At 39.1% G+C, this 25087-nt stretch overlaps 1 protein-coding gene across 1 annotated transcript in view; it reads right to left on the minus strand.

Annotated features, from left to right (window-relative positions):
- LOC126469882 (E3 ubiquitin-protein ligase HERC2) overlaps positions 1 to 25087 on the minus strand; it is an 846528-nt gene that overhangs the window by 803504 nt on the left and 17937 nt on the right. The window contains exons 3-4 of the mRNA XM_050097213.1: positions 19250 to 19467; positions 14290 to 14490 (exon numbers count right to left, since the gene is read on the minus strand). Of these exons, the coding sequence (XP_049953170.1) occupies positions 14290 to 14490; positions 19250 to 19433 (385 nt within the window). The 5' untranslated portion in view covers positions 19434 to 19467. The remainder of the gene's footprint in view (positions 1 to 14289; positions 14491 to 19249; positions 19468 to 25087) is intronic.

Genomic DNA, 25087 nt, shown 5'->3' on the forward strand with positions numbered 1-25087 from the left:
GCAAACTACAAAACAGAATGACAGTAAATAAAAAAAGATGATGGGTCCACAGTAGCCTATTTCTAATTAACTCCTAAACAAAATGAGAACTATTAATATCATGTAAACACTGACTGGCAGACAAACATCTGCTTTACAGAATCTAATTACTGTAGACTGGAGAGAGAGAGAGAGAGAGAGAGAAGGGTCCCCTCCCAACTTAAGAAATAATTTTGATACATTTGTTACATTTTACAAGTAACAATGTATGTGTTAAAGTGCACCAATGTGAAACACCAAACAACCACATTTTACACTGCAAACATTTCAAATTACATGTAATGGATTACACAGTAAACATGATAAATAACATAAGTATAGCCTCTTCATCATCATGTAGTAATGTGCAAAAAGATGTGAAAGAATCAAATTTATGTATTTGCTAATTGAACAGTATCTTTAAAGTTGCTTGTTAAAGACTGCATAGAGCAGAAAATACCCAGATGCAAAATTGATCATTATATTTTTTTACACAAGAAGTAGCACATTTATTATCCCCCAACTTCCACAAGTGAGTAAAAAAAATTCTGGTGGCCTGGAGAAACTAAAGCAACACTATGACTACTGGGCTTGCTCTAGGCAGGGCCGGTAAGGCACCCAGAGGACTTTTCAATCTATGGAAGATGTATGTAGAATGACACACACACACACACACACACACACACACACACACACACACACACACACACACACACACACACCTGCTGAAAGCACAATGTGAGACTGCCATTCTACAGGCTGACTGGGGAGAGGGCGTATGTTGGGTGGGACGGGCAAGAGGCGAAAGGAAATGGGGAGTGGCAGGAAGGGTTGGAGAAGAGTTGCTGATGGCTCAGCGGAAGGCAGCAGGTGTACGAGATAGGAATTCAGGAAGTGCTTGGAGTAGAAATATGACACATGGGTACCAACACCAATGAGTTCTTGGAGAACACAAATTTGGAAAGGGCTACGTGGTCAATGACCAGATTCTGACACAGGTTAAGGACTTCATATCTTACCATAAAACAGGGGCGGGCAAACGTTGCACGCGGCTCGTGAGCGTACAGCGCTGCACGTGTGCTGCTCGCATGCAATCATCGAATGGGGCAGTGGCGACAGCCGGCAGGTTGCAGCAGTGTAGTACAAGGCTAAGCCGCAGACGTTGATGCGAAGCGACCACTACATAGTGAACGTTGTATTTCAAGAACCGGAAAATGCATAGTGAATCAAGGAAACGGAGATGTGGAGATTTGCTATCTTTTAAAAAGTAATGGGAGATTCATTTTTTCTTTGTGCAAAAACGTGAAAATTCGAAATGTTTAATATGTGGCAGTATTCTCGCTGGTCAGCGGAAGTTTAGCATTGAAGGCCATTATAATAAATTTCACAAGGACGAGTACAATTTATTGTCGGATTCTGGGCGGATGGGGAAATTGACTAAGCTTAAGAAGAGCGACCTGACGATATTAGATGCATCTGTCCTAGTTGCCGTTGTCACGAGAGATCTGCGACTTTCTTTCGTCATGTCTCTCATCTAACTGATTTAACATTTTATGGAGCACTGTTTTCAATTTTTCAGGACAACAACAATAATAGCCCAGCGGTACGTGTAAGCTATAAAACTGTGCTTAATATAGTGAGAGCTGGAAAACCATTTGCTGAATTAATAAGCCTCGGTTAAGAGCAAACATAAGTGATGAAAATTTACATAACTGTTTGCGTTTGTCTGCATGTAGAAATTTTGTTCCAGATATTAAACGTATTGTAAACTCCACCTGTGATAATTAAATAAAACGTATCGTAGTTACTAGGTACTCTTTCAAACCATGATTTATTTCAAGCACTCCTGCTAACCTTATTCCATCATTCAATAACGCAAGCTAGAAAAACAAAACGCATTACAGAGGAAGAAGTGGACAGAAGGTATGGTTTGGAGGGGAGGTAAGCAGGTGGCCAGCTTGCCCCTGTGTGCACGCAGAACACCTGTTAACTGCACACGTGCAAGTGCACCGCACACATGCAGGATTCCTGCCTGCCCCTGCCATAAAACATACATGCAGAGACATGACACTATGCACTCGCACTGATCAAAATCAGTGATGAATAGATGACTCGTACATTTAGAAAACTATGGAAAATATCAGTATCAAGCATGTGAAAATTGTGTTGGCAGACTTTGACAAGCTGGGGGCATGTATAAATCTATAGACCTAAAATCAAGAAGGAAAGTCTATATACAGAGACAAATAACAATGAATTTCAGTTATTAGTTTCACAGTAAGTCAGAAGTCAGATCGATGACTTTCCTGCACAAAGACATCCATAAAGATAACTGGAAATCCAAAGGCTTCCCAACTAACCATAAAGGTTAAACTATATTATTACACTGATAGATGAGAGGCCCAACAAACAAAAACATTACCAATGTAAGATTGTTTGGAAAAACAGATGGTGCCACAGATCATTTCATAAATATTGCCCAGTTGCAGTTGGATATACACTACTGATGAATGAAAACCATCACAGCTGTATAATCAGTGTAACAATCTAATACAGAAAAGCCAAAAGTTCCAGAAGTGAAACCATAATTCAGTGTCGGTGATGGTTTGAACTACTTTAACAAGACAGAGGAAGGAGGGGGGGGGGGGGGGGGGGGGGGCAATAACGAATGGTAGTAGAGGCAGCTGTAATAGAGGTAGTGGCAGAAATATTAGGGGAAAAGTAAAGGCCAAAGCAGAAAGAGTTGAATTAGGCATGAGAGAAGGCTTCAAAAGCTAGATGGAAAGCAACTGAACTACAGATGCAAGACAATCAGTGTTTAAGTAAAAGGGAAGCATTCAAGAATCAAAAGCAGCTGAGGGCTTGGATTTTATATGCCGAGAAGAGGAAATCTGTGTTGGAAAGACCACAGAAAACAGAGAAAACGAGCAATTAGAAAGACAGCATGCAAATTTTATGTTTTCTCTCATGACACCTGACACATACTGGACAGGGGTCTTGGCAGTCAGAACCGGATGAGATAGTCTCCACAGGCTAAGTCTGTAAACATCCTATGGGATGTGTCTAGAAAGTTAGTTTGCATGGTAATATTATGCATGGCAGAGACAAGAGAAAACGCACCACAGAAAGACATTCACAAGGAGATTGAAACACACAGATTTAGGACATGGTGATGCTACTATAAAGATGGACGATGAGAAACTATTGGTATCTGAATGAAAAAGCTTCAGGAGTGTCTTTGGCCCACTGCAAGATGAGTGTAGCTGCAGAAGGTGGAAAAACCACACATTGTATGAACTGATGTGGTGGTGGTGGTGATTTATTTATTTTTTATATTTTATTTACACATAAAGTTCCATAGGACCAAATTGAGGAGCAAATCGCCAAGGTCATGGAACATATCAGTACATGAAATTACAACATAAAAGTAATAACAGACAAAAATAAATGTTTATGAACCCAAAAAAAGTCAGTCCATAAGTTTAAGTAAACTCTGTCAACAATACAACAACAACCAGCTTAATTTTTCAAGGAACTCCTTGACAGAATAGAAGGAGTGACCCATGAGGAAACTCTTCAGTTTCGATTTGAAAATGTGGTGATTACTGCAAGATTTTTGAATTCGAGTGGTAGCTTATTGAAAATGGATGCAGCAGGAGACTGCACACAACTTACACCACTTATTGCCTGAACTGCCCATTTCTGAGCCAAAAATATCTGTTTAGAATAGGAAGACTTACCCCAAAATATAATTCCATACAACATAAGCGAATGAAAATAAGCAATGTAGACTAATTTTTGTGTTGAACGATCACTTATTCCCGGTACTGTTCGAATAGTAAAAATGGCAGCATTAAGTCTTTGAACAAGATCCTGAACATGGGCTTTACGTGACAGCCTACTATCTATCTGAACACCTAGAAATTTGAACTGTTCAATTTCACTAATCATATGCCCAGTCTGTGAAATTAAAACTGAGTCTTGCTGTAATTTAGCGTTAGTTATTTTCTACGAGCCATGAACTTAGGTCATGAACTGCACTATTTGAAACCGAGGCAATGTTGCACACAACATCCTTTACTACCAAGCTAGTGTCATCAGCAAACAGAAATATTTTAGAGTTACCCGTAATACTAGAGGGCACATCATTTACATAAATAAGGAACAGGAGTGGCCCCAACACTGATACCTGGGGAACCCCCCATTTGACCGTACCCCACTCAGACCCCATATCACAGCCATTCTCCACATTGCGAATAATGACCTTTTGCTGTCTGTTGCTAACGTAAGAGATGAGCCAATTGTGAGCTATCCCTCGTATTCTGTAATGGTCCAACTTCTGGAGCAATATTTTGTGATCAACACAATCAAATGCCTTAGTTAAATCAAAAAATATGCCTAGTGTTCGAAACCTTTCATTTAACCCATCCAGTACCTCACAGAGAATATAGCATTTTCGGCTTCTAAAGCTGAACTGCACATTTGATAGCAGATCGTGTGATATAAATGGATCAATTACCCTTACATTACACAGTCTTCTCCATAACTTTAGCAATCACTGATAGCATAGAAATAGATCTAAAATTATCTACATTATCTCTCTCTCCCTTTTTATAAAGCGGCTTTACTACTGAGTATGTTAATCGTTCAGGAAACTGACCATTCCTAAAGGAAAAACTACAAATATGGCTAAATACAGGGCTAACATGTGCAGCACAGTACTTTAATATTCTGCTAGGCACACCATCATATGAATGAGAGTCCTTAGTCTTCAGTGATTTAATTATTGACTCGATCTCCCTCTTGTCTGTATCACAGAGGAGTATTTCAGACATCAATCTCAGAAAGGCATTTGCCAGGAAAGTTATATGATTCCCTGTGGAAACTAAATTGTTATTTAATTCACCAGCAATGCTCAGAAAATGATTGTTAAATACTGTGCATATATCTGATTTATCAGTAACAGAAATATTTTTACTGCAAACTGACTTTATATTGTTGACCTTGTGTTACTGACCAGACATTTCCTTCACAACTGACCATATGGTTTTAATTTTATCCTGTGAATTAGCTTTTCTATTTGCATATCACATACTCTTTGCCTTGCTAATAACATTTTAAGTCCTTACAATACTGTTTGTAATGGGCTACTGTAGCTTGATTGTGACTGCTTCTAACACTTTGATATAATTCCCACTTTGTTCTACATGATATCCTTATCCCACTAGTCAGCCACCCGGGCTGCCTATTACTGTTAGTACCCCATTTAGAACGTTCTAATGGAAAGCAACTCTCAAAGAGCATGACAAATGTGTTAAGGAAAACATTATATTTATCATCTATGTTATCGGCTATCAGCACTATAAACATTCTGCCACTCTTGTTCCTTGACAAGATTTAAAAACCTCTCTACTGCTGTTGGAAAAATTTTCGTACATAGTTTGTAATTACGTGTGAGATTTGTTTGAGTACTACAGCCTTTTTGTGTTAAAATTTGTGCATCATGGTCTGAAAGGCTATTCACCTTTTTACTAACAGAATGCCCACCTAGTAATGAAGAATGAATAAAAATATTGTCTATGGCTGTGCTACTGTTCCCCTGCCCCCTTGTTGGAAAAAACACAGTCTGCACCAGATCACATGAATTTATGTGATCTACCAACATCCTTTTTCTTGCACCATCAAATACAAAATTTATATTGAAGTCACCACATATAACTAATTTCTGGTACTTCCCACAAAGTGAATCACGACAGAGCCAGACCCGCTGCAACTCCACCAGTGAATTAACTTGCCGTAATTCTTTAGTGGTTTGTCATAATTCTTTATTGGTTCTCTTGACTTATGAACAAGGCTGTAGAATTAGTTTATTTATTCACACATATGTATTAGGAATAGGATAGACTGTTACTCACAGTAAATATGACCAGCTGAGTTGCAGACAGGCACAACGAAAAGGCTGTTACACATGTAGCTATTGGCCAAAGCCTTCCGCAGCAAAGTAAACATACACACATTCATATAGGCAAGCACTCACCGTACACACTCAGCTGTGTCCACTGAAGATGCCAGTGGTGGCAGCCGAGTGTGCATGATGTGTGCTTGCCTGTGAGAATGAGTGTATATTTTCTTTGTCAAGGAAAGCTCTGGCCAACAGCTACTTGTGTAACAGTCTTTTTGTTGTGCATGTTGGTGACTCAACAGGTCATCTTTACTGTGAGTAGCAATTTATCTTATTCCTACTATTGTTGTTATTCCAACTTGGAGTTTCCATTGTTTCATTTCACAAGTCTATTACACAATGGAGGATATACCATATTTGTGCACCTTTGAAACAGATGGCAGCATCATTTAATTTAGATTTTTATATTAGTATCCAGTTAATGTACCTGTACACGTTCATCCAATACTCTGCAAGGAAAAAATGTATAGCAGTCCCGTCCTTCACAGGTGCACTCTGTGTAATGTATATGAAGAAGTAGTGACGTGTTTTGGTAACTGCACCAACAATATGACTTGCATAGCTTGTAATTTTTTTTTTTTTTTTAATTAGAAAACCTGCATTGTCATGTTACAGCAAGAAGGGTTACCAGCATGGGAAGTTGCCTGTCAAACCAGTGTACACCACAGTGACTTTATTTGAGCATTCAACTACTATCATGGGAGATGTGCCACTGAAGATCTACTTCATAGTAGAGGCTGCAAATGGTCAAAAACAGCTGACAACCTGCTACCTACAAATTGTGACTCATCACATGATCCACTTGGACTCAAGGCATCCGTTACGAACAACAACACAAACCTCCCAGCACAACAGCACAGTCCCAGCATGTCAAAAAAAAATTTCAAACAACTGTCAACAGCATCAATATACTTGAAGAAATGCATCATACACACTGTGCTCCCTTACAATACATTTATTCACTACCAGTTTCAATTATGGACCATCTTCACAGTGCTCGCACATGAATGGAAACAAAGTGAACACTGTGAATCTCAAAACTAATTACATTTTCATGAAAATTATTATTCAGAAAAAATTAAGTGCACTTACAAAAAATATCTATTGTGATCCTAGCTGTGGTTATGATCACAGATGTGTACGTACTTTATGATAGCTAAATTCACTGTTAGATTTTCAAAATGATGCTGTTGGGTAATATAAGGTGTATTGGGCATATGCCTGGTTCAGATTACTGGTAAATTAGTTCAATAAAAATGTTTAGTGATAGATAGTAGGGTCACACATGTAATAATATGAATAATTACAGTTTCTGTACAGCATCATTAGAAGTGATTTTTAGCCTTGGTGTCTCAATTGGTTACACTACATGTGTCCTTTAAGTTATGATATGGACTTGCCACTGGAATTCTTTTGGCTGTTGTTTAGTTTTTATGCTCTCTGCTTTAGTGGTATGACTTCTTACAATGTCTCAAAAATATATGTCTATGTATTTTTATAGTTCTGACCAAATGGTTGGTTTGTTGTAATTATGTGACATTGTAATATCACTTGATTTTTTTATAGTATAACGTGATTATTATATTAGATATTACTATATACAGTATGCAGTTACACTATTTGTATCCCCGAGCCTCTCATATGGATTTGACATTCCAATTGTTTTGCTGCTGTCAGTCTGAATGATTTGTGATAACTGGATTGTCTCACATAATTTTTCAACATTACATGTCTGTGTATATCTGCATATGTTGTAGTTCTCACCAAACAGTGGGTTTGTTTTTATCATGTGAAATTGTAGTATCATGTGATCATGTGACACTGCAATATCATCCTGTAACTGTTGTATTGCATAATATTGTGTGTGTGTGTGTGTGTGTGTGTGTGTGTGTGTGTGTGTGTGTGTGTGTGCGCGCGCGCGCGCGCGCGCGCGCGTATTTTCATACATGGTGGTTTTTTGGTTTTCACCAAATGGTTGGTTTGTTTTTATCATTTGACATTGTATTGGTATCGTATGACTATTATATTATATAATATTGTACTGAAAAAAATTGTACTTAGAAAAGAAAATATTCTTGTACAACTGTATTTTCTTTTATTGTAATTTTGAGTGCATGCATATCTCTCTGTGACAGTACTACACTACACATACATTTTGTAGCTTTTTCTTTGACCTATGATCTTTGACTTTGGCTTGTGGCTTCTTTCGTCCACTCTTGTGGATTAGCCTACTGGATTTTGTTGTGCCTGAGCAATGGTGCTGTGCACTTACTGCTCTTGCATTTTTTCATGTTTCCAACATAGTTTTCTGCTTGGTTAAGCCTGTATTGTGGTGTTAAGTATCAATTTTCTTATGTTTTCAAGTCAGCAATGGCATATACTTTCCTTGTTAAATAGCATGTATGCCTCATCAAGTTGTCACAATAGATATTTTTCTGTAGTACACTTAATTCTTCTGATTAATAATTTTCTCATGAAAATATGTTTTGAGATTCACAGTTTCCACTCTGTTTCCATTTTTGTGCTAGCACTGTGAAGATGGTCCATGATCAAAACCAGTAGTGAATAATAACAAGCACATTCACATATATGCAGGTGTTGCAAAAAGTATTGATGGCATACAAACACTTTCATACTAATCAAAACTATTCTCTTCCTTAATGTCTTTTTCCTGCCCTGTCAACTTTAGAAATGAAACCTATACTAGTACATGGCCAATCCAGTCTTTTACAGGCTACTTCTCTCAAAGGTAAGCTAAATCTCCCGAGAACAAACAGAGCCTTACCTTTTTTCTTGGCTGAATTGTTTCTCACTACTGCAGGACCAACTTAAGACAAGGTGTGGTGGCAATCTATATGTACAATACTCTCAGCTACATCTATGGTTTGTGATCTAAGTACTGTATTGAACAACATTTAGAATGCTCTGCTGTCAAATTACAACAGGAAAATCATTTCCTCATAATAACTGCAGTTTACAGGAAACCTGTGGGAAACATTAAATAGTTCCTCTTGCAGCTGGAATCAGTTCTTACAAACCTTTATAGGAACAACAGTCAGATTATAGTATGTGGCGATCTTAACATTAATTTTCTTTCAAATAGTAACTGTCATAAACTACTAGAATCATTGTTCTCAACTTTCAACCTACTCCCAATGGTTTCATTCCCAAGAGTATTTGGGCACAGCAAGACCTTGGTTGATAATCTGCTCCTGGACTCCACATATTATAATGATGTAAAAACATAAGCCATAATAAATGGTCTGTCTGATTACAACGGTCAAGTGACAACTTTAAAACTCGTCAGCAGAAAAACAGTAAATGATCAAACCCAGGTTAAACATGTTAGAATAATAAACAGGGAATCTACTAGCTTGTTTAGAACCAGTTTACACCATGAACAATGGGAAAAAGTGTGCTGGGCAGTTACAATGACTAAGAAATTAAATTCATTCCTGGACTTATTTCACAAACATTTTCAAGCCTGCTTCCCCCAAAAGATACATTAAAATGAAATCAGTCTTTCGTGGAAGGAAAGAGTGGATAATATCTGGCATCAAAATATCATGTGCTGAAAAGATGTACCTGTAAAAAGCATACAGGGCTTGTACAATCCTAGCAGTGAAACAACATTACAAAATATACTGTGAAATTTTAATGTGTGTAATAAGGAATGCCAAACTAATGCATTATGTAGAAAAAAATCAGCAAGTCAGACAATAAAGTTAAAACCATATGGAACATCATAAAAAGTGAGACAAATATAAAGTCTGAACAAGTAGGGACTCCACAGTCCTCTGGTAGTGCTTCAGACAACAATAATCAAAAAGTTGTCACCTCTCATTTTAATAACTTTTCCCTCGTAATAAACAGTCTCCCACATAAGCCATAGAGCTACTAAAAAACATGCAAATCACACCAAATACAGCACTTCATTTCAAGAACAGAACCCCTAAAGAAATTGAAAAAAATCATAAAATTATTTAAAAGCTCTGGATATGATGGAATATCAAATTGGATTCTGAAATTGTGCACAGACATAATCAGTCACATGTCATGCTATTTATGTAACCAGTCAATGAAAACTGGGACATTTCCAGACAGACTGAAACATGCAACAGTGATTCCCATAGTTTATGATAGGGTTTACTGCCATATGACACAAAATGGCTTACTGAAATCTATGGTTTGGCTTTCATTGGGGAATTGTCCACAGACAGAGCTATGTTTAGCCCAACAGATGAAACTCTGGGTGAATTAAATCTCAGAAGGTATCCCATGGGGCTCTTTTGTGACCTTGCTAAAGCTTTCAACTGTGTAGATCATAACACATAGCTAAAAAAGCTTCCACACTATGGCATCAAAGAAAAAAACTTTAACATGGCTAGAATCTTATATACACAACAGGAAGCAAAGAGTTATCTTATTGTAGGCAGGTGCAACAGTAAACTCAGACTGGAGAAATGTAAAATACAGAGTCCCCCCAGGGCTTGATACATGGGCCATTGATTTTCCTGCGTAACATTAATGGTCTACTCATTATAATTAATGACAGAGCAAAAGTAGTCATGTTTTTGGATGATATGAGTATTCTAATCAATGGTCCCAACACCGTAATGCAGGATACAGCCCTGACAGTCACTAACCAAGTACACGAATGGTTCACAGCAAATAGCCTAACCCTAAATTTTTCAAAAACAAACACTACACAGTTTCAGTCAGTAAATTAAAAACTCAAGTTCCCGAAACGGAGATCAAAAACCAAAAAATTTATGAAACGACACATACAAAATTCTTAGGCATCCAAGTAGACAGCCAGCTAAGATGGACAGAGCAAATTGATCAGATGATCAAAAAACAGCACAGTATGTTTTGTTCTGAGAGCTATTTCTCAGCTTGTAAACAGAGAAATATTGTTTTTGTCATATTTTGCATATTTTCATTCTGTACTCCCCTGTGGTATTATCTTCTGGGGAAATTCTACACGAGTTGAAAGTGTCTTCAAACTACAAAAATGAGCAGTGAGGTTAATATGTTGGGTCTATAACAGAACATCCTGCAGAGGTCTCTTTAGGACTCTCAGGATATTTACTGTTACAAATGAATATATATACTCACTGGTGATGTTTCAGCCAGCAACAAGGAATTATTCCAGAAAATCTGTGACATTCACAAGCCTAACACAAGACAGATGAAAAATCTTCACTAAGGCTCTGCAACCATCACAAAAGTCCATAGGGGAGTAACTGAGTCAGGAATAAAAGTATACAACAAGCTTTCCATCAGTATGAAAAAAGGAAATTAATTACATGCAGATATCCGAAATGAAACTAAAAACATTCCTCAGAGAACAGACTTATTATATACTGAATGAATTCCTGGAGTAATAAGGTATCCTTCTGAGTAAAAATAGAGGAAAGAAAATCTTTACTTATTTCATGAAGACAAAATTGTGTTCTCCTAACATAAATTATAGCAATAAAATGTAAATTTATTTATATCATGTGTGAAAATGTGTACTACCATTTATTCTACACTAGCAATTATTCACTTGAAATTTTATGTGATGAAAATAAAAATTTTGTATTTTCATCTAACTCATAATGACAAAATGTAAATTTCATTATTTATTTCTGGTATTGGGATAAAAACATGTGCTTCCATTTATTCTACTATTTTAAGCATTCACTTGAACTTATACCATTAATATGCAGATTGTAATATTGTTCGCAATCAATCATTCATAGAAAATAAGTATAATGCCCACATAATTTTTCATTATTTCACTTGACGCGCCCTATATTACTAGTACACATTTTGTACAATGTGTAATCAACAGGACCAAATAAAAAAATCAAATCAAAGTGATGATCTGAATGTTCACATTGAGGTATGTATAAGGGGAAGGCTGACCACTGTATACAAATTAACTGTGTATACAGGACTATGTATTCTTCAAAGCACAAGAATTCAAATTAGATTTTATTTTGTTTAGAGTTATAGTTAATTTAGTTCCCACAAGTGGAAAGCAAATATACAAAACACCCAGACTGAAATACTTAAACATAGGATTTATAGAATGGGGTACCAGAAATAAATGATCAATATTGGACAAATCCTATTACATAGACATAAATAGCGTCACTGCCATGCTGAGTGACAATACATAGAATTTTTAGAAGATTTCTGTTTCAACGTGTCCAACAGTTATGGCAACACACGTCAGACACAGTACTGGTGATCACAATTCAGTAGCCTGTATTGCTGTGTGGCATAGTGAAAAAAGTACTAATTTGATGGTTTGGGTTGGCATTGCATATAACATGTAATATTCACTCCTATGTATTGGGATAGCCTTAACTGCAGCCACTACACCAGAGATTTTAGGGCTTCTCCTTCACGCAACTTCAGTATGATAATGTCCGTCCACATGTGGCAAGAAAAGTGCAAGTCTTCTTCAAATAATGACTACAGATTCCGCATCTGCCATATTCACCTGACATACCACTACAGAACATGTTTGGGATGTGGTTGGTTAGTAATTTATCATGGCTCTCCACCTACTGCTGTTTGTAATTTGCAGTCTTGCCTACAAATCAAGTGGTGAGAGACTGCCCAGGAAAATATCTATGCTCTCTGATACCACACCACAATGTTTGCAGTATCTGGGGGCTTCACACCACAATGACTACTCAAAGTCAGAGATCATGAACAGTTAGTTATACATGCCTCATCATACGTGTATTGTCATGTGTGTAATTTATGGTATGAAATTAATTTCAGTGTTGTGTATTCTCCTTCATGTTTCCGATTCCCAGAAACATTAGTTAAAATATGCCAGACATCAATAAGAAGTAGGGGAAAAATCATGTGAGATGACGCTTATAAGTGATGGCTTTGTGCAGTAGTTTACTTTAGTAATCTTATACGTACTTCCACCCTGCAATCACAATCAAAGCATGACAAAGGAATACTACATTTTCAAAACCACACTACAGTGGAACAGTAAGTGCCACATACTATGTCTATAATATTAGTATCGAATGACATATTTATGTATAGGGGGTAGATAAAAATTCAGAAACACCAAAAACACATTACCATGCCTAATTCGGTGTAGAAAAACAGTTGTCATTCAAAACAGCTTCCCATTGTCTTGGAATGGATAAATACACATCCTGTATGGTTTTCAAGGGAATCTTATGCCACTCTTCCTGTACAATAGTGGCAAGTTCACGAAACAATGACGGAGCTGGATACCAATCACAAACACTTCTCTCTAAAGTAGACCACAAACGCTCAATAATATAATAATGTTGAGGTCTGGTGAGTGTGGTGGCCAGAGAAGATGCAACAATTCATCCTTGTGCCCACAAAACCAGTCCTAGATTATACAATCTGTGTGAACAAGGGACCTGTTGTCTTGGAACACAGCATCACCATAGGGGAACAAAAACAGTGCCATGGGATGAACCTGATCATCTGAAACGCTCACATAAGCCTTGGCAGTTAACGTGACCTTGCAGAGTAACCATGGGGCCCATGGAATACCAAAATACAGCTGCCCAACTCATCACTGACCCCCACCATGATTCACTCTTGGGATGTAAACTCAGCCAGAAATTGCAAACAGCGACAAACACAAGACTCATCCAACCAAATGACTTTCTACCATTGCTCCACAGTCCAGGTTTTAGGGCTTTGGTACCACATTTTCCTCTTATGGGCATTTGCATTACTGATGAGTGATTATGGAATTCCAGTTCATCCTGCTTATGGGGCTCCCTTCACATTGTATGTTGCCAACGGGATTGGCAAGTGTGACATTTGGTTGTGCAGCAACTTTTGCAGCCGTTGTTCTCTTATTTTTCATCACAGTCTTCAATGACTGGTTGTGATAATCACTAAACACACACTTTCATTGGCGTTGTGGCTTTGTGGATGATGTTACTCCACTTTCCCTGTATGTGGTATAAATTTTTGATATGGTGCCTCCTGCAACACCAAACACTTCGGCTACCTAGGTTACCAACAATTTGTCCACATCTGAATGCACTGAGCTCTGACATAAAGCTCACAACTACAAAGAACACTGTTCTGAGCACAACTGACACTTGCAATGTATCGAGGGCATTGCACAGGTAACACTTGTGGTCACATACAACAGTGCAATCTGCGGGCTTGGCTAGCATCTACATTTATTTTCAAGCATGCATTTCTGTGGTGTTTCCATATTTTTGTCCCCCCAATAGATACACAACTATTCAACTGAAATGGATGGCAGGAGTAAAATTTGTCAAATATCTTACTTGGCTGAGGACCCCACACCCATCTGTCAAGCTGTGGCTGGGATGGAGGTGGTTCTGAGAGCTTGTTTTCTTCAAGAGATGCCATTTCTTGATCAAGTTGTTGGCAAGCTCCACAGTTACATCCACTTTGAGGTCCACAAACACCATCACAGCAAGCACAAGTAAGCACTCGCAAACCACAATAATAATGACCACTCTCACCTGGAATATTAAACAAAAAATGTTTAAAAAGTATTCAGATTCAAAAATAAATTTTTCTTCTTAGTTTTTTTCTCAGATCTAGGTGTCATATGCCATGGAACTGTGCAGTTTTCTACGTCAGCTAGATAAGCACAAATCTTTCCATCATAAAGAATGTACACAAATAATCTATACCAATAGCACAAAAGATCATGTTGCACAACTACACTACAACATAACAGCTGCAGACTACTTGCCTATCCCACTACATGTTTCTTCATTCCAGCACTGGTACCTCACAACTCTGCTCTATAGTGGAAGCTTGGTTTCTGACAGCCACTTGGCTTCAACTAACTACTTTTGTTGTTTAGCTTACCATTACTCCTTCCACCCTCCCACAATCAGTTACATGAAAACAATGGCAGATTTAGGTATTTCATTTCTATCTCTCTCTTTTACACTTCATTTGAAACCTCAAGACAGACTGTGATTTAATCATCCTCAGTGCAAACAAAAGCTCCACCACTATTGTGATGAACTGCAGTAACTATCTCACACAATGTTTCAACTGTCGGAGTCCTTCACCTTAAAGCTCTGCCATAATCATCCCATTTCAGAAGTCCCACATAATCTCCTATTTCTATTCAAATTCTTGGACCCATCCCACAATCTCTCCCCTGGCTCCTCCCTCAACACTGCAATGCCCCCACTCCACACCCATCTTCTACATGCTTCCCAAAATCTATAAACCCAAGTTCTGGAAACTCCATTGTAGCTGGCTACTATGCTCACACTGAAAGAATCTTTGCTCTTGTTGGCCAACATCTCCAACCAATTGCCCGTAGTCTAGCCTATCACATCATAGATACACTCTTGAACGTACCAACCCCATTACCACGTGGATCCTTACTCACGATGCGTCCTCCCTATACACCAACATCTGACATACTCAAGGCCTGACTGCTAACGAACATTATGCCTTCCCACATCCTTATTACTCCAAATACACACCCTCATTCTTTATACTCATTACCAGTTATATTCTCACACACAACTACTTCTCCTTTGAGGGGAAGATATACCATATAAACAAATCTGTGACACAACCATGGGCACCTGCATGGCACCCTCCTACGCCAACCTTTTTACGGCCATCTAGAGAGAAATCTTTATAGCCTCCCAAAACTCAAATCCCTTGTTTGGTTCAGGTTCATTGATGATATCTTCTTGGATGTGGATCCAGGGCCAAGACACCCTGTCCTCATTCCTCCACAATCGCAACACCTTCTCTCCCATCCACTTCACCTGGTGTTCCTCAGCACGACATGCCACCTTCCTGGACATTGACCTCCACCCTTCTGACAGCCTCATCCATACCTCTGTCCATATTAAGATTACTAACAAGCAACAGTACCTCCCTTTTGACAACTGTCACACTTTCTATATCAAAATATTGCTCCCATTTAGCCTGGGCATCTGTAGAAGGAGTATTTGCAGTGACGAGAATTTCCTTGCCACATACAACACCCCCCCCCCCCCCTCCCACATCCCCAAGAGCCAGCTGCACCCTGGCCCTCGTCATCAATCCGCTGGGCAGATTCGAACCGGGCCCAGTGCACCTCTCTGTCCCAGAAGCAGACACTTTAACATGCATCGCTATCCAGACAGGCATCACCCAATACCACCCTGGAACCACGTGGTTCACCAGGGCTTCAATTAACTATCACGATGCCCAGGAAGGAGACACAGCCTACTCACGATCCTTCTCACCCTTCCAAAGTGGTATTCTGTCATGCACCCAATCAAACAACATCTTGTTCTGCCCCTATACCACCCAGGACATCCAAGTCTAGTTGTGTCACAGGCTATCCTATCCCATCAGAGGCAAGGCCACCTGTGAAAGCAGCCATGTCACATATCAGCTCTGCTGCAATTCCTGCACAACATTTATGTGGGTATAGTCCAACCAGCTGTCCATAGAAATGAATGGCCACCACCAAACTGTGGTGAACAGAGTTGACTACCAAATAGTGGAACATGCTGCTCAGCATAATATGGTCCAGTCCAATGGCTGCTTCACAACCCGTGCCATCTAGATTCTTCCCTCCAGTGCCATGTTTCCTAAATTATGCAGATGAGAGTCATCCTTCTAACACATCCTTCACTCCTGGAATCCTCCTGGGTTCAATCTGTGTTAAACCAATGTACCCATGCCCCCTACCCAAAACTCTCCCCTTCCTCTGTCCTGTCACTCCCTCACAATAATTCCTCCATGTCATAACAGTGCACTGCAACAACTTGCTGGCCCGTGTCCGTGAGCTGCATTCATATTCTGTGCAACTGCTGCTTCTCCCTCCCACATTCCTATCCCCCACACTTGCCACCTCGCTCCAAGCTGCCATTTGCCCCTTCCCAACCCCTCCTCCCAATCTTCGCCTCTTTCTCCCTCTACCCATTGCACACGACAAGACTTCACTACTGCTCACTACCAAACTGCAATCCCAATATTGTTTACTTGCACAGTGTAGCTGCACACACTCATCCGAGAGCTGGCAAGTTTTCATTCATTTCTGTGTGTCTGTTGATGACTCAATGACTCTACCATTCAGTAAGTGGTCTCCTTCACTCCTAAATCATTCATGTTTTTATAGTTTGAAATTATTTATGTGGTCCTTTTCCCCAAAATGTGTGTTTCATCATTATTTGGATCTCTTACTACCTAATTAATCTTAGTTGCAGCTATTCAGGGAACAAATGTTCATGGAGAAAAGTGATAGACAAACTGTACAGTTCTTTTTATTTGTGCTAGATACAAACACAGAAATACAATTATAATCATGACCAGTTTCGGACATACACTGGCCATCTTCAGAAACTGTAAGTCAAAACTAATCACAATTAAAAGAATACTACTGTGATCGCCGACCAGAAATAAAAACAATTGTACAATAGTACCAGATCTGTTAGCAGTCTGAGCTTCCCTTATCTTGGATTTACAAATTACCTTCCTTGTCTCTTCTAAAATCCCACATTTTCAAATGTCACATGTTTTAAACTACACCCTCCTCATCAGCACACTGGACAAAAAATTATTATTGAGATTGAGGATTTAATGAGTTATTTGAGATGCAGTGGCTCAGAGTTCATTAAATCAGGAATGTATGCATTCAGCCCTTTGAACACAACTACTGTCATCTTGGAAGAGATGAGTGTCCTGAGCAAACTCACCATGAAACTACAGAAGAAAGGGTAACACCTGGACGCACATCATGTTGAAATAAACGTTCTGGTTCATATTTGTGGTAACCCGAATGAGCGGGTCCATGTAATAGTCCAAATAACACCCTCAAAACATTACAGAAACATCAGCAGGCTGAATTACACTCTCCACACATTGGGGTTAAACATCTCATGGGGTGATCAGTGCACTTTATGCCTCGTAACATTTGTAAAGAGGCAAAACTGCAACTTGCTGGATCACACAACACACCTACAATCAGTTACGGTGCGATTTCTGTGTTGTTTGGCCATTTAAGATGTGCAAGAATACGTTCTTCTGTGAGCAATGGCCATTCACACGATACCTGATTCCAAATGTCCATATGTGCAGTTCCCTCCAAAGTGTTCATGTGGAATTCGGTCGAGGTGGACCTGCATTCACCAACAGCAGCCATTCTTATCAGGTTTAAAACTGATTCTCATCAACAAGATGTGAAATGCGACTTCAGTCCCTATTGGTTAAGAAACACCAACAAATCTATTGATTTCATTCACAGTGTTGTCATGGGAATTTCCAAACACTACAGCTTATTTGTGTCATTCTGTTATGCCTCCATGTCAATCCATCTTAGTGCTCTGATTCCACAGAACGGACTGGCACATACGTGCCACTTATGTCAGTGGTGGAGGGTCATATGATGACCAGTACCAGTTCCATACCATCTACAGCACTCCAAAGCAACCAGTGTGGTCTTTTTTAAAAGGAGGGGGTGGGAGGGGGGGGGGGGGGGAAGGGGGGGACTAATATTTTGTCCAGTAAGTTTATCTCCATAAATATTGAGACTACTTCATTTCACTTGAGGTTAAAAGTGGAAATAGTGTTAGCAAAACAGATATTTTAGAGTTCAATGTGACAATAGCACTGATTACTTTTTTTAAGTGTGTTAAGGCCTGCTGGTGACGGAATCTGAAATTAATTCACTCACTGTTTATTGCCACAAACTCAAATAACAGCTTGGTTTGCACACTGTGAGCTCCTTATCTTATGGAGAGTAGATTGCCAGAATAACATTTCCTGGTTTGAATACTTGAAAGCCCTGCGTTCTGCAGGAACATTCACATACTGTGATTCTGGCTTCCACCAAATGGATTCCCAAGATGTTGAAAACATGTCCTAGCTGGGATCGAGTGGTATGGTAGTCACACATGGGAACACTTCACTAACACTCTAATTGCATTAACACATGTGGCCGAATTACTGGAAAATGCAGTAAACACTTTGAAGTTCTGTGCACTGTGATTACCAATAACAACAATCTGCAGTGTGCATACGTTATATTGGCATTACAGTAATATTTCAACACTGCAATGTTGATAAATGTTGCTACACAAACAAATCTGGATTTTTCCAATATAAATTGCTTTGCTGAAATTCACATAATGCCCTCAAACATTAATTTTTCCATTTTTTGTTGCATGACTATATAGTCTGAGTATTAGGAAATTAATTACACATAAAAGTCAAATGTTGTAGATACTTTATTTATAAAAAAAAACTTGCCTTTTCTAGCCATGACACCAACAGAGTTGAGCAGTCCATCACTGAAAGAGCCAGCCACCTCACCATCCTTAATGAGCTCATTCCACAGCTGGGAGAGACCTTCGGGAGTAAATGCTTGTTGTAGGTCAGTTTTAAGCCACTTGTTATCCAAGCGGCCTTGTGTTCGAAATATAACATCCATCATCTCACTTGCTTGGAACCAAATCAGAAGGCAATATCTGTAAAATGTAGTTAATTATAAATCATACCACACATTAAATTTTAACAGAATATGAAGTTACACAGCATAACACAATCTGAATTCAGTATTTAAGTTCAAATGAAACATTGGAGAACAGAACTCTGAAACCGCCATTCTTCATAGCCTCATTTGTATGGGGCCTATAGCACTGACCCAGAATATCAAAATTCATATAACCCATTTAAATGCTCTTCATGTTACTGACATTACAACATGCATTACCTCAATTAACGTAAATATTTAGAGAAACTACACTTAAAGCCAAATGTAAATCTTAAAACATATTACAGTTTTAGCATGCAGATATATTTGTCACCTTTTGTCTGTTGCCTGTGGCTTTCATAATTAAAGGCTTATCAAGTACGTCACAACTTTAGAGATCATTTTGACTCCTATAAGCCTTACCCAAAGTATCACATTTCTTGTTTAAAAAGCTCATACAACAATGTAGCCTGATAGACAGAAACAGTGAGTTATGTGGGTTGTAGAATCGATGGGCCCTCACACAGACTTCATGAAAGATGACACACTGCAGACACCTTTGTGAACTAACCAAAGCCACAGAAATGCAGCACAGCACACAGCACATTGAATCAAGGACAGGACTGCAGGATTTTTACGGGGTGGCCATTCAGTGCAGCAAGCTGTTGTAGGACAGAACATCACACCTGGAACAATATATGTCTGGTTCACAAGGTAATGAAAATTGGATGACTTGAGCAGACTGCATGCAATAGTTTGCAGCATGTTTCAAAAGGGGAGGAAAATACTTAACTGGCAACAATCGCACATAGAAGGACCTGTATATAACAGCAGTGATCCTCCAAACTTTAACTCGAGTCCGTGGGTTACAGCCCAATAAGTATGCCATGCTTTTTCTGTATTTTATGGAAAGACTGGAGAGAGGTTCTATGAAAAGTCAATTTTTATGTGACAAGAACTGGGGCACTACATGTGTACACACATCACAAAGCCCAGTTTGAACCATGCAGTGCCAACATCAGTGTGAAGTAGTAAGGTTTCTGTTTTGTGCTACATCATATTGAGAGTACTGTCAGTACTAATCAGTATCTCCATATTGCTGAAAGATCTCCATAAGATGTAATCCAGTTTCAGCTAGATGGACTGCTCATCCACACTTGTAAATGTATTATGGTTAAGATTTTTTGAGCAGCTGAGACTCAGCTCTTTAATCAATCTGAAAACATACCCCACTTCAAGTAACATATCAGCTAAGGTGCAGAAGTTCATGAGACATGAATACCTACTAATAGTAAGCACTGACTGAGACCGTAAACTCTGACTGACACACACTAGCACTATATAGCATCTATTTTGGTAATTCCCATTACCTGATAGAGAAACTATGGTAGAGGCAGGCAACAATTCAGATTTGGAACAACTTTGAAATATAGAATGGTCTTGATCGCACAATTTTTTATTAAGTGTTTCAAAATTTCATTATCAGACTGAAATCAAAATTTAATACAAAGCTCACAAAAGTGAGCACATAAACTGAATGCAATATAAATCTCATCTCATGTAGGCATGTTTGACAGTGCCGTTGTCTATTTGAATAGTTTGGCACCGGTTCTATTCAAATAGACAATGACACTGTCAATATGCCTACATAAGATAAGATTTGTATTGTATTCAGTCTACGTGCTCACTTTCATGAGCTCTGTACTAAAGTTTGATTTTAATCCTCACCCTGATGATGAAATTTTGAAACGCATAATACTTAAGGGGAGTAAATGTTGTTAAATTGGTCAAAAAGTTTCAATGTTGTGAAAGTGGTCAAAAAGTGGCAATGTTGTGAAATTGGTCAAAAGTGACATTTTCCGATCTTATCTCTTAATAATATTTGATCTCTCCTGAATAATTTGATGCATCATTTGTTGATTAATTCCACTTGGAAGTGTAGTTTTTACTATTTCAAAGTTAATAGTGCAATGGTAAGAAAATCCAGTCATTCTGCACTGACTTCCTTAAGTATCTCTATCTATGGAACTATTCAAACTAGAAGGCTGTGGTTTTCACCTATTTATTCCTTGAATTCATGTTAATGTTCGTGTTAAGAGGTAAAGGAAGATCTACAGACAAAAACATTGATGAACTCCAGCAATATAATGGAATGGCAATAAGAAACAGTACACGTGACCTACAAGGGATGAAAAGAGCAGTTTAGGCCACATTTTTCTACAAATTATCCACTGGTGATACACGTATACCTGGTCTTTGCCTATCTGGTGTTGATTCATGGTGTAAATACCGCAAAGCTCAGGTGGTGGGTACAGAGTAATAATTTAGGCATAAAAATAGCATACCATTTGCAGTGATGGAAGCTATTAAATCCGAGAGTTAGCTCATCCTGACCTCCTTTCCAAATTTCTCCATGGTTGAACACAAAACCCAAATGAGTCTTTCAATAATGTCATTTGGACCTGCATACCAAAAAATGTTTTTCTAGGAATGAAAACTCTATGCCTGGGTGTTTGTGACACTGTGATAACGTTTAATTATGGTTATAAGGGAAGAATTAGGATACTAGAGCAACTCTGTATCACTACATGAGCCAACACACTGCAAGGCTTCCAGTGAATGGATCGACTTAGGATTATGAAAGCCCAGTGTGCAACAGAGGAACACACAAACACACCACATCCATCTCAAACACCTTCCTTTTGGAGACAGGAATCAAATGAAAGTAGACCTTCAGTCTCAGGTCAGAGCAGAGTTCAGCAGCAGCAGCAGCAGCAGCTTCTTGTTTGTACAGATTGTATACAGTGTTTAGTTTAGTGCCAATCTTACGTGCTTCTGTGTAAAACTGAACAGTAACTGTTTATTTAGCTGTTCTAGTAGTGCTACTTATTTTGTTGTAAGAGTTTGTGTATTTTTCAATCTCTGTGTTGAATGAGATTAACTTCTTGGGTTAATGTTACAGTACCTGTGGTAGACACAGAAATTGATTAAAGATGGATAGGGACTGTGCCCATTGTGTACAGACGTAGCAGAAATTGGGCACTGTCCTTAAACAGCTGTAAGCTTTGGTGGTCATGGTCGAAAGGCCTCATGCTTCTGTCCTGAGGTGCACTGGTGTCAGGGCACCTACTACAACTGCTTTGGCACCTCTGGAGTCTACAGCATCATCTGAGATCTCTGATGCTGCTGCTCATTTCAATTCCCACCTCTTGATTGGTCGACACTTACCTGACAGTGATTGGTGAACAGTGGTGGGGGTCATGAATCTCTAGGTGGAAGGCAAGATTGATTACCAGTCACAAACCTTAAAAACAGGTTTGAGGTACTGCCTACTGCTGAAAGTACATCTGAACCAGCATGACACAACCTCGCCTGTTGGGCCTGTGGCCAATCTTTCTGAGAGGTTCGGATATGCACAGAGGGTGGGATTGCTTGTTACTGGGAGCTCCAATGTTAGGCAGATGATGGAGCCTCTCAGGGATATATTGACCAGTATCCACTCTGTGTGCTTGCCTCTCATGGATATATTGACCAGTATCCACTCTGTGTGCCTGCCTCTCAGGGATATAGTGGCCTGTATCCACTCTGTATGCTTGCTGCAAATCCCATACAAGATGTGGAAGAGGTTCTGCCAGCAGAAAATGAGTATTATGGATGCACCCAGCTGCCACTCATGTCTCATGTAGGCACAAATGGTACCTGCCTCCTGAGTTCAAAGCCCATCCTTGGTTCTTACAGGCAGCTGGCAGATTTGGTGAAGACAGTTAGCCTCGACTGGGGTGTGGAAGGAAAGCTATCATTTTGAAGCACTGTTCTCAGAACTGATCATGGTCCTCTAGTTCAAAGTCAAGTGGAAGGTTTAAACCAGAGGCTCAGACGATTCTGTAACAATCTTGCACGTCAATTTCTTGACCTTTGCTATTGGGTGGAGAATTGTAGGACCCTCCCTCCTCCTTGTTAGGTCAGGCATGCACTATGCACAAGAAGTGGCAACTAGGGTAGCAGAGTAAACATGGCATGCACATGCTGGTTTTTTAAAAATAGAGAAATCTCTCCACATGCCAGACAAGGTGTGTCCAACTCAGGAAAGGGTAGCATTCTTTGTAGCAGTTTGTTAATATATTATTATTTAACTGCAGGAGCATCTATAGAAAGGTCCTGGAACTAGCCTCACTTATAAATGATCACAATGCCCTAATAGTACTTGGCACAGAAAGCTAGCTGAAACCAGATGTCAACAGCAATGAAATACTAAATTCTGATCGGAATGTACCTTGCAAAGATAAATTGAATGCTGGAGGTAGAGGTGTGTTTATGGGCATAAAAAGTACAATAGTGTCTAGTGAGATTAGCAGAGATTCGGAGCGTGAAATAATTTCGGTGAAAACAAGCATTAAATGTGGGTCAAACATAGTCTTCAGATGCTTTTATAGACTCCCTACCTCAGCAGTAGATATGGTGGAACATTTGCGGGGAACTTGGAGCATATTTTGAGTAAATTTACTGCTTGTGTTACAGTTTTAGATGGATATTTTAACTTGCCAGCTATAGACTGTGGGACTCAAGTCAGTAGGGCAGTTAGAAGGGACAGGGAATCGTGTGAAACTGTTTTCAATGCCTTATCTGAAAATTATCTGGAGCAGTTAGTCACAGAACTCACTCGTGACGGTAATAACATAGAGATCTGTTGGTGGTAAACAGACCCAAACCTTTCAACTCAGTTAGCGCAGAACAGGGAATCAGTGATCATTAGGCTGTTACAGCATCACTGAATACAGCTGTAAATAGGAATACAAAGAAAGGTAGGAAGCACCTTCTGCTTAACATGAGTGATAAGACACGTATTTCAGATTACCTGAGCAGTTAGCATGAAAATTTCATGCCCCCCAAACAATGTTGAGTATCAAAGAACAAAGGTCAAGGGCATTGTACAATACACTTTAAACACTTACATGCCAAGTAAAGTTGTGGGGATAGAAAATACCCACCACAGTCTGACAGCCATGTCAGGTAACTGCTATGAAAGCAGAGAGAGCTTCACACAAATTTAGGCAAAGCCAAAGCCTCACATACAAACAAAAATTAAATCAAGGCAAAATTAGCATAAAGAGACACATGCGTGAAGTGTTCAACAAATTCCAAAGTAAAATTCTGTTGACTGTTGGACAGAAAATCCTAAAACGTTTCAGTCTCATGTTAGATCAGTAAGCAGACCACAGCCATCTGTCCAGATACACTCTGACCATAATGGCATTGAAACAGAGGACAACACAGAACAAGCTGAAATACTAATTGTGTTTTTCCAAAACTGTTTCACAAAGGAAGTCTGCATAGTAGTACCTCATTTAAATCATTGCATGAATAACAAAAGAGCATCTGAAATCACTCAACAGAGGGATGGCCACTGGATCTGACAGGATACCAATACAGTTCTACATAGAGTATGCGAAAGAACTTCCCCTCTTCTAGCAGCAGTGGGCCACAGGTCTCTTGTGGAACAAAGGGTTCCTGATGATGGGAAAAAAGCACAGATCTTTTCTCTTTTCAAGAAGGGTTGTTGAACAAACACAAAAAACTATAGGCCTATATCTCTGACATCCGTCAGTGGTAGAATT

Source organism: Schistocerca serialis, chromosome 3, assembly GCF_023864345.2.
Source record: "Schistocerca serialis cubense isolate TAMUIC-IGC-003099 chromosome 3, iqSchSeri2.2, whole genome shotgun sequence".
NCBI classification, from domain to species: Eukaryota; Metazoa; Arthropoda; class Insecta; order Orthoptera; family Acrididae; genus Schistocerca; species Schistocerca serialis.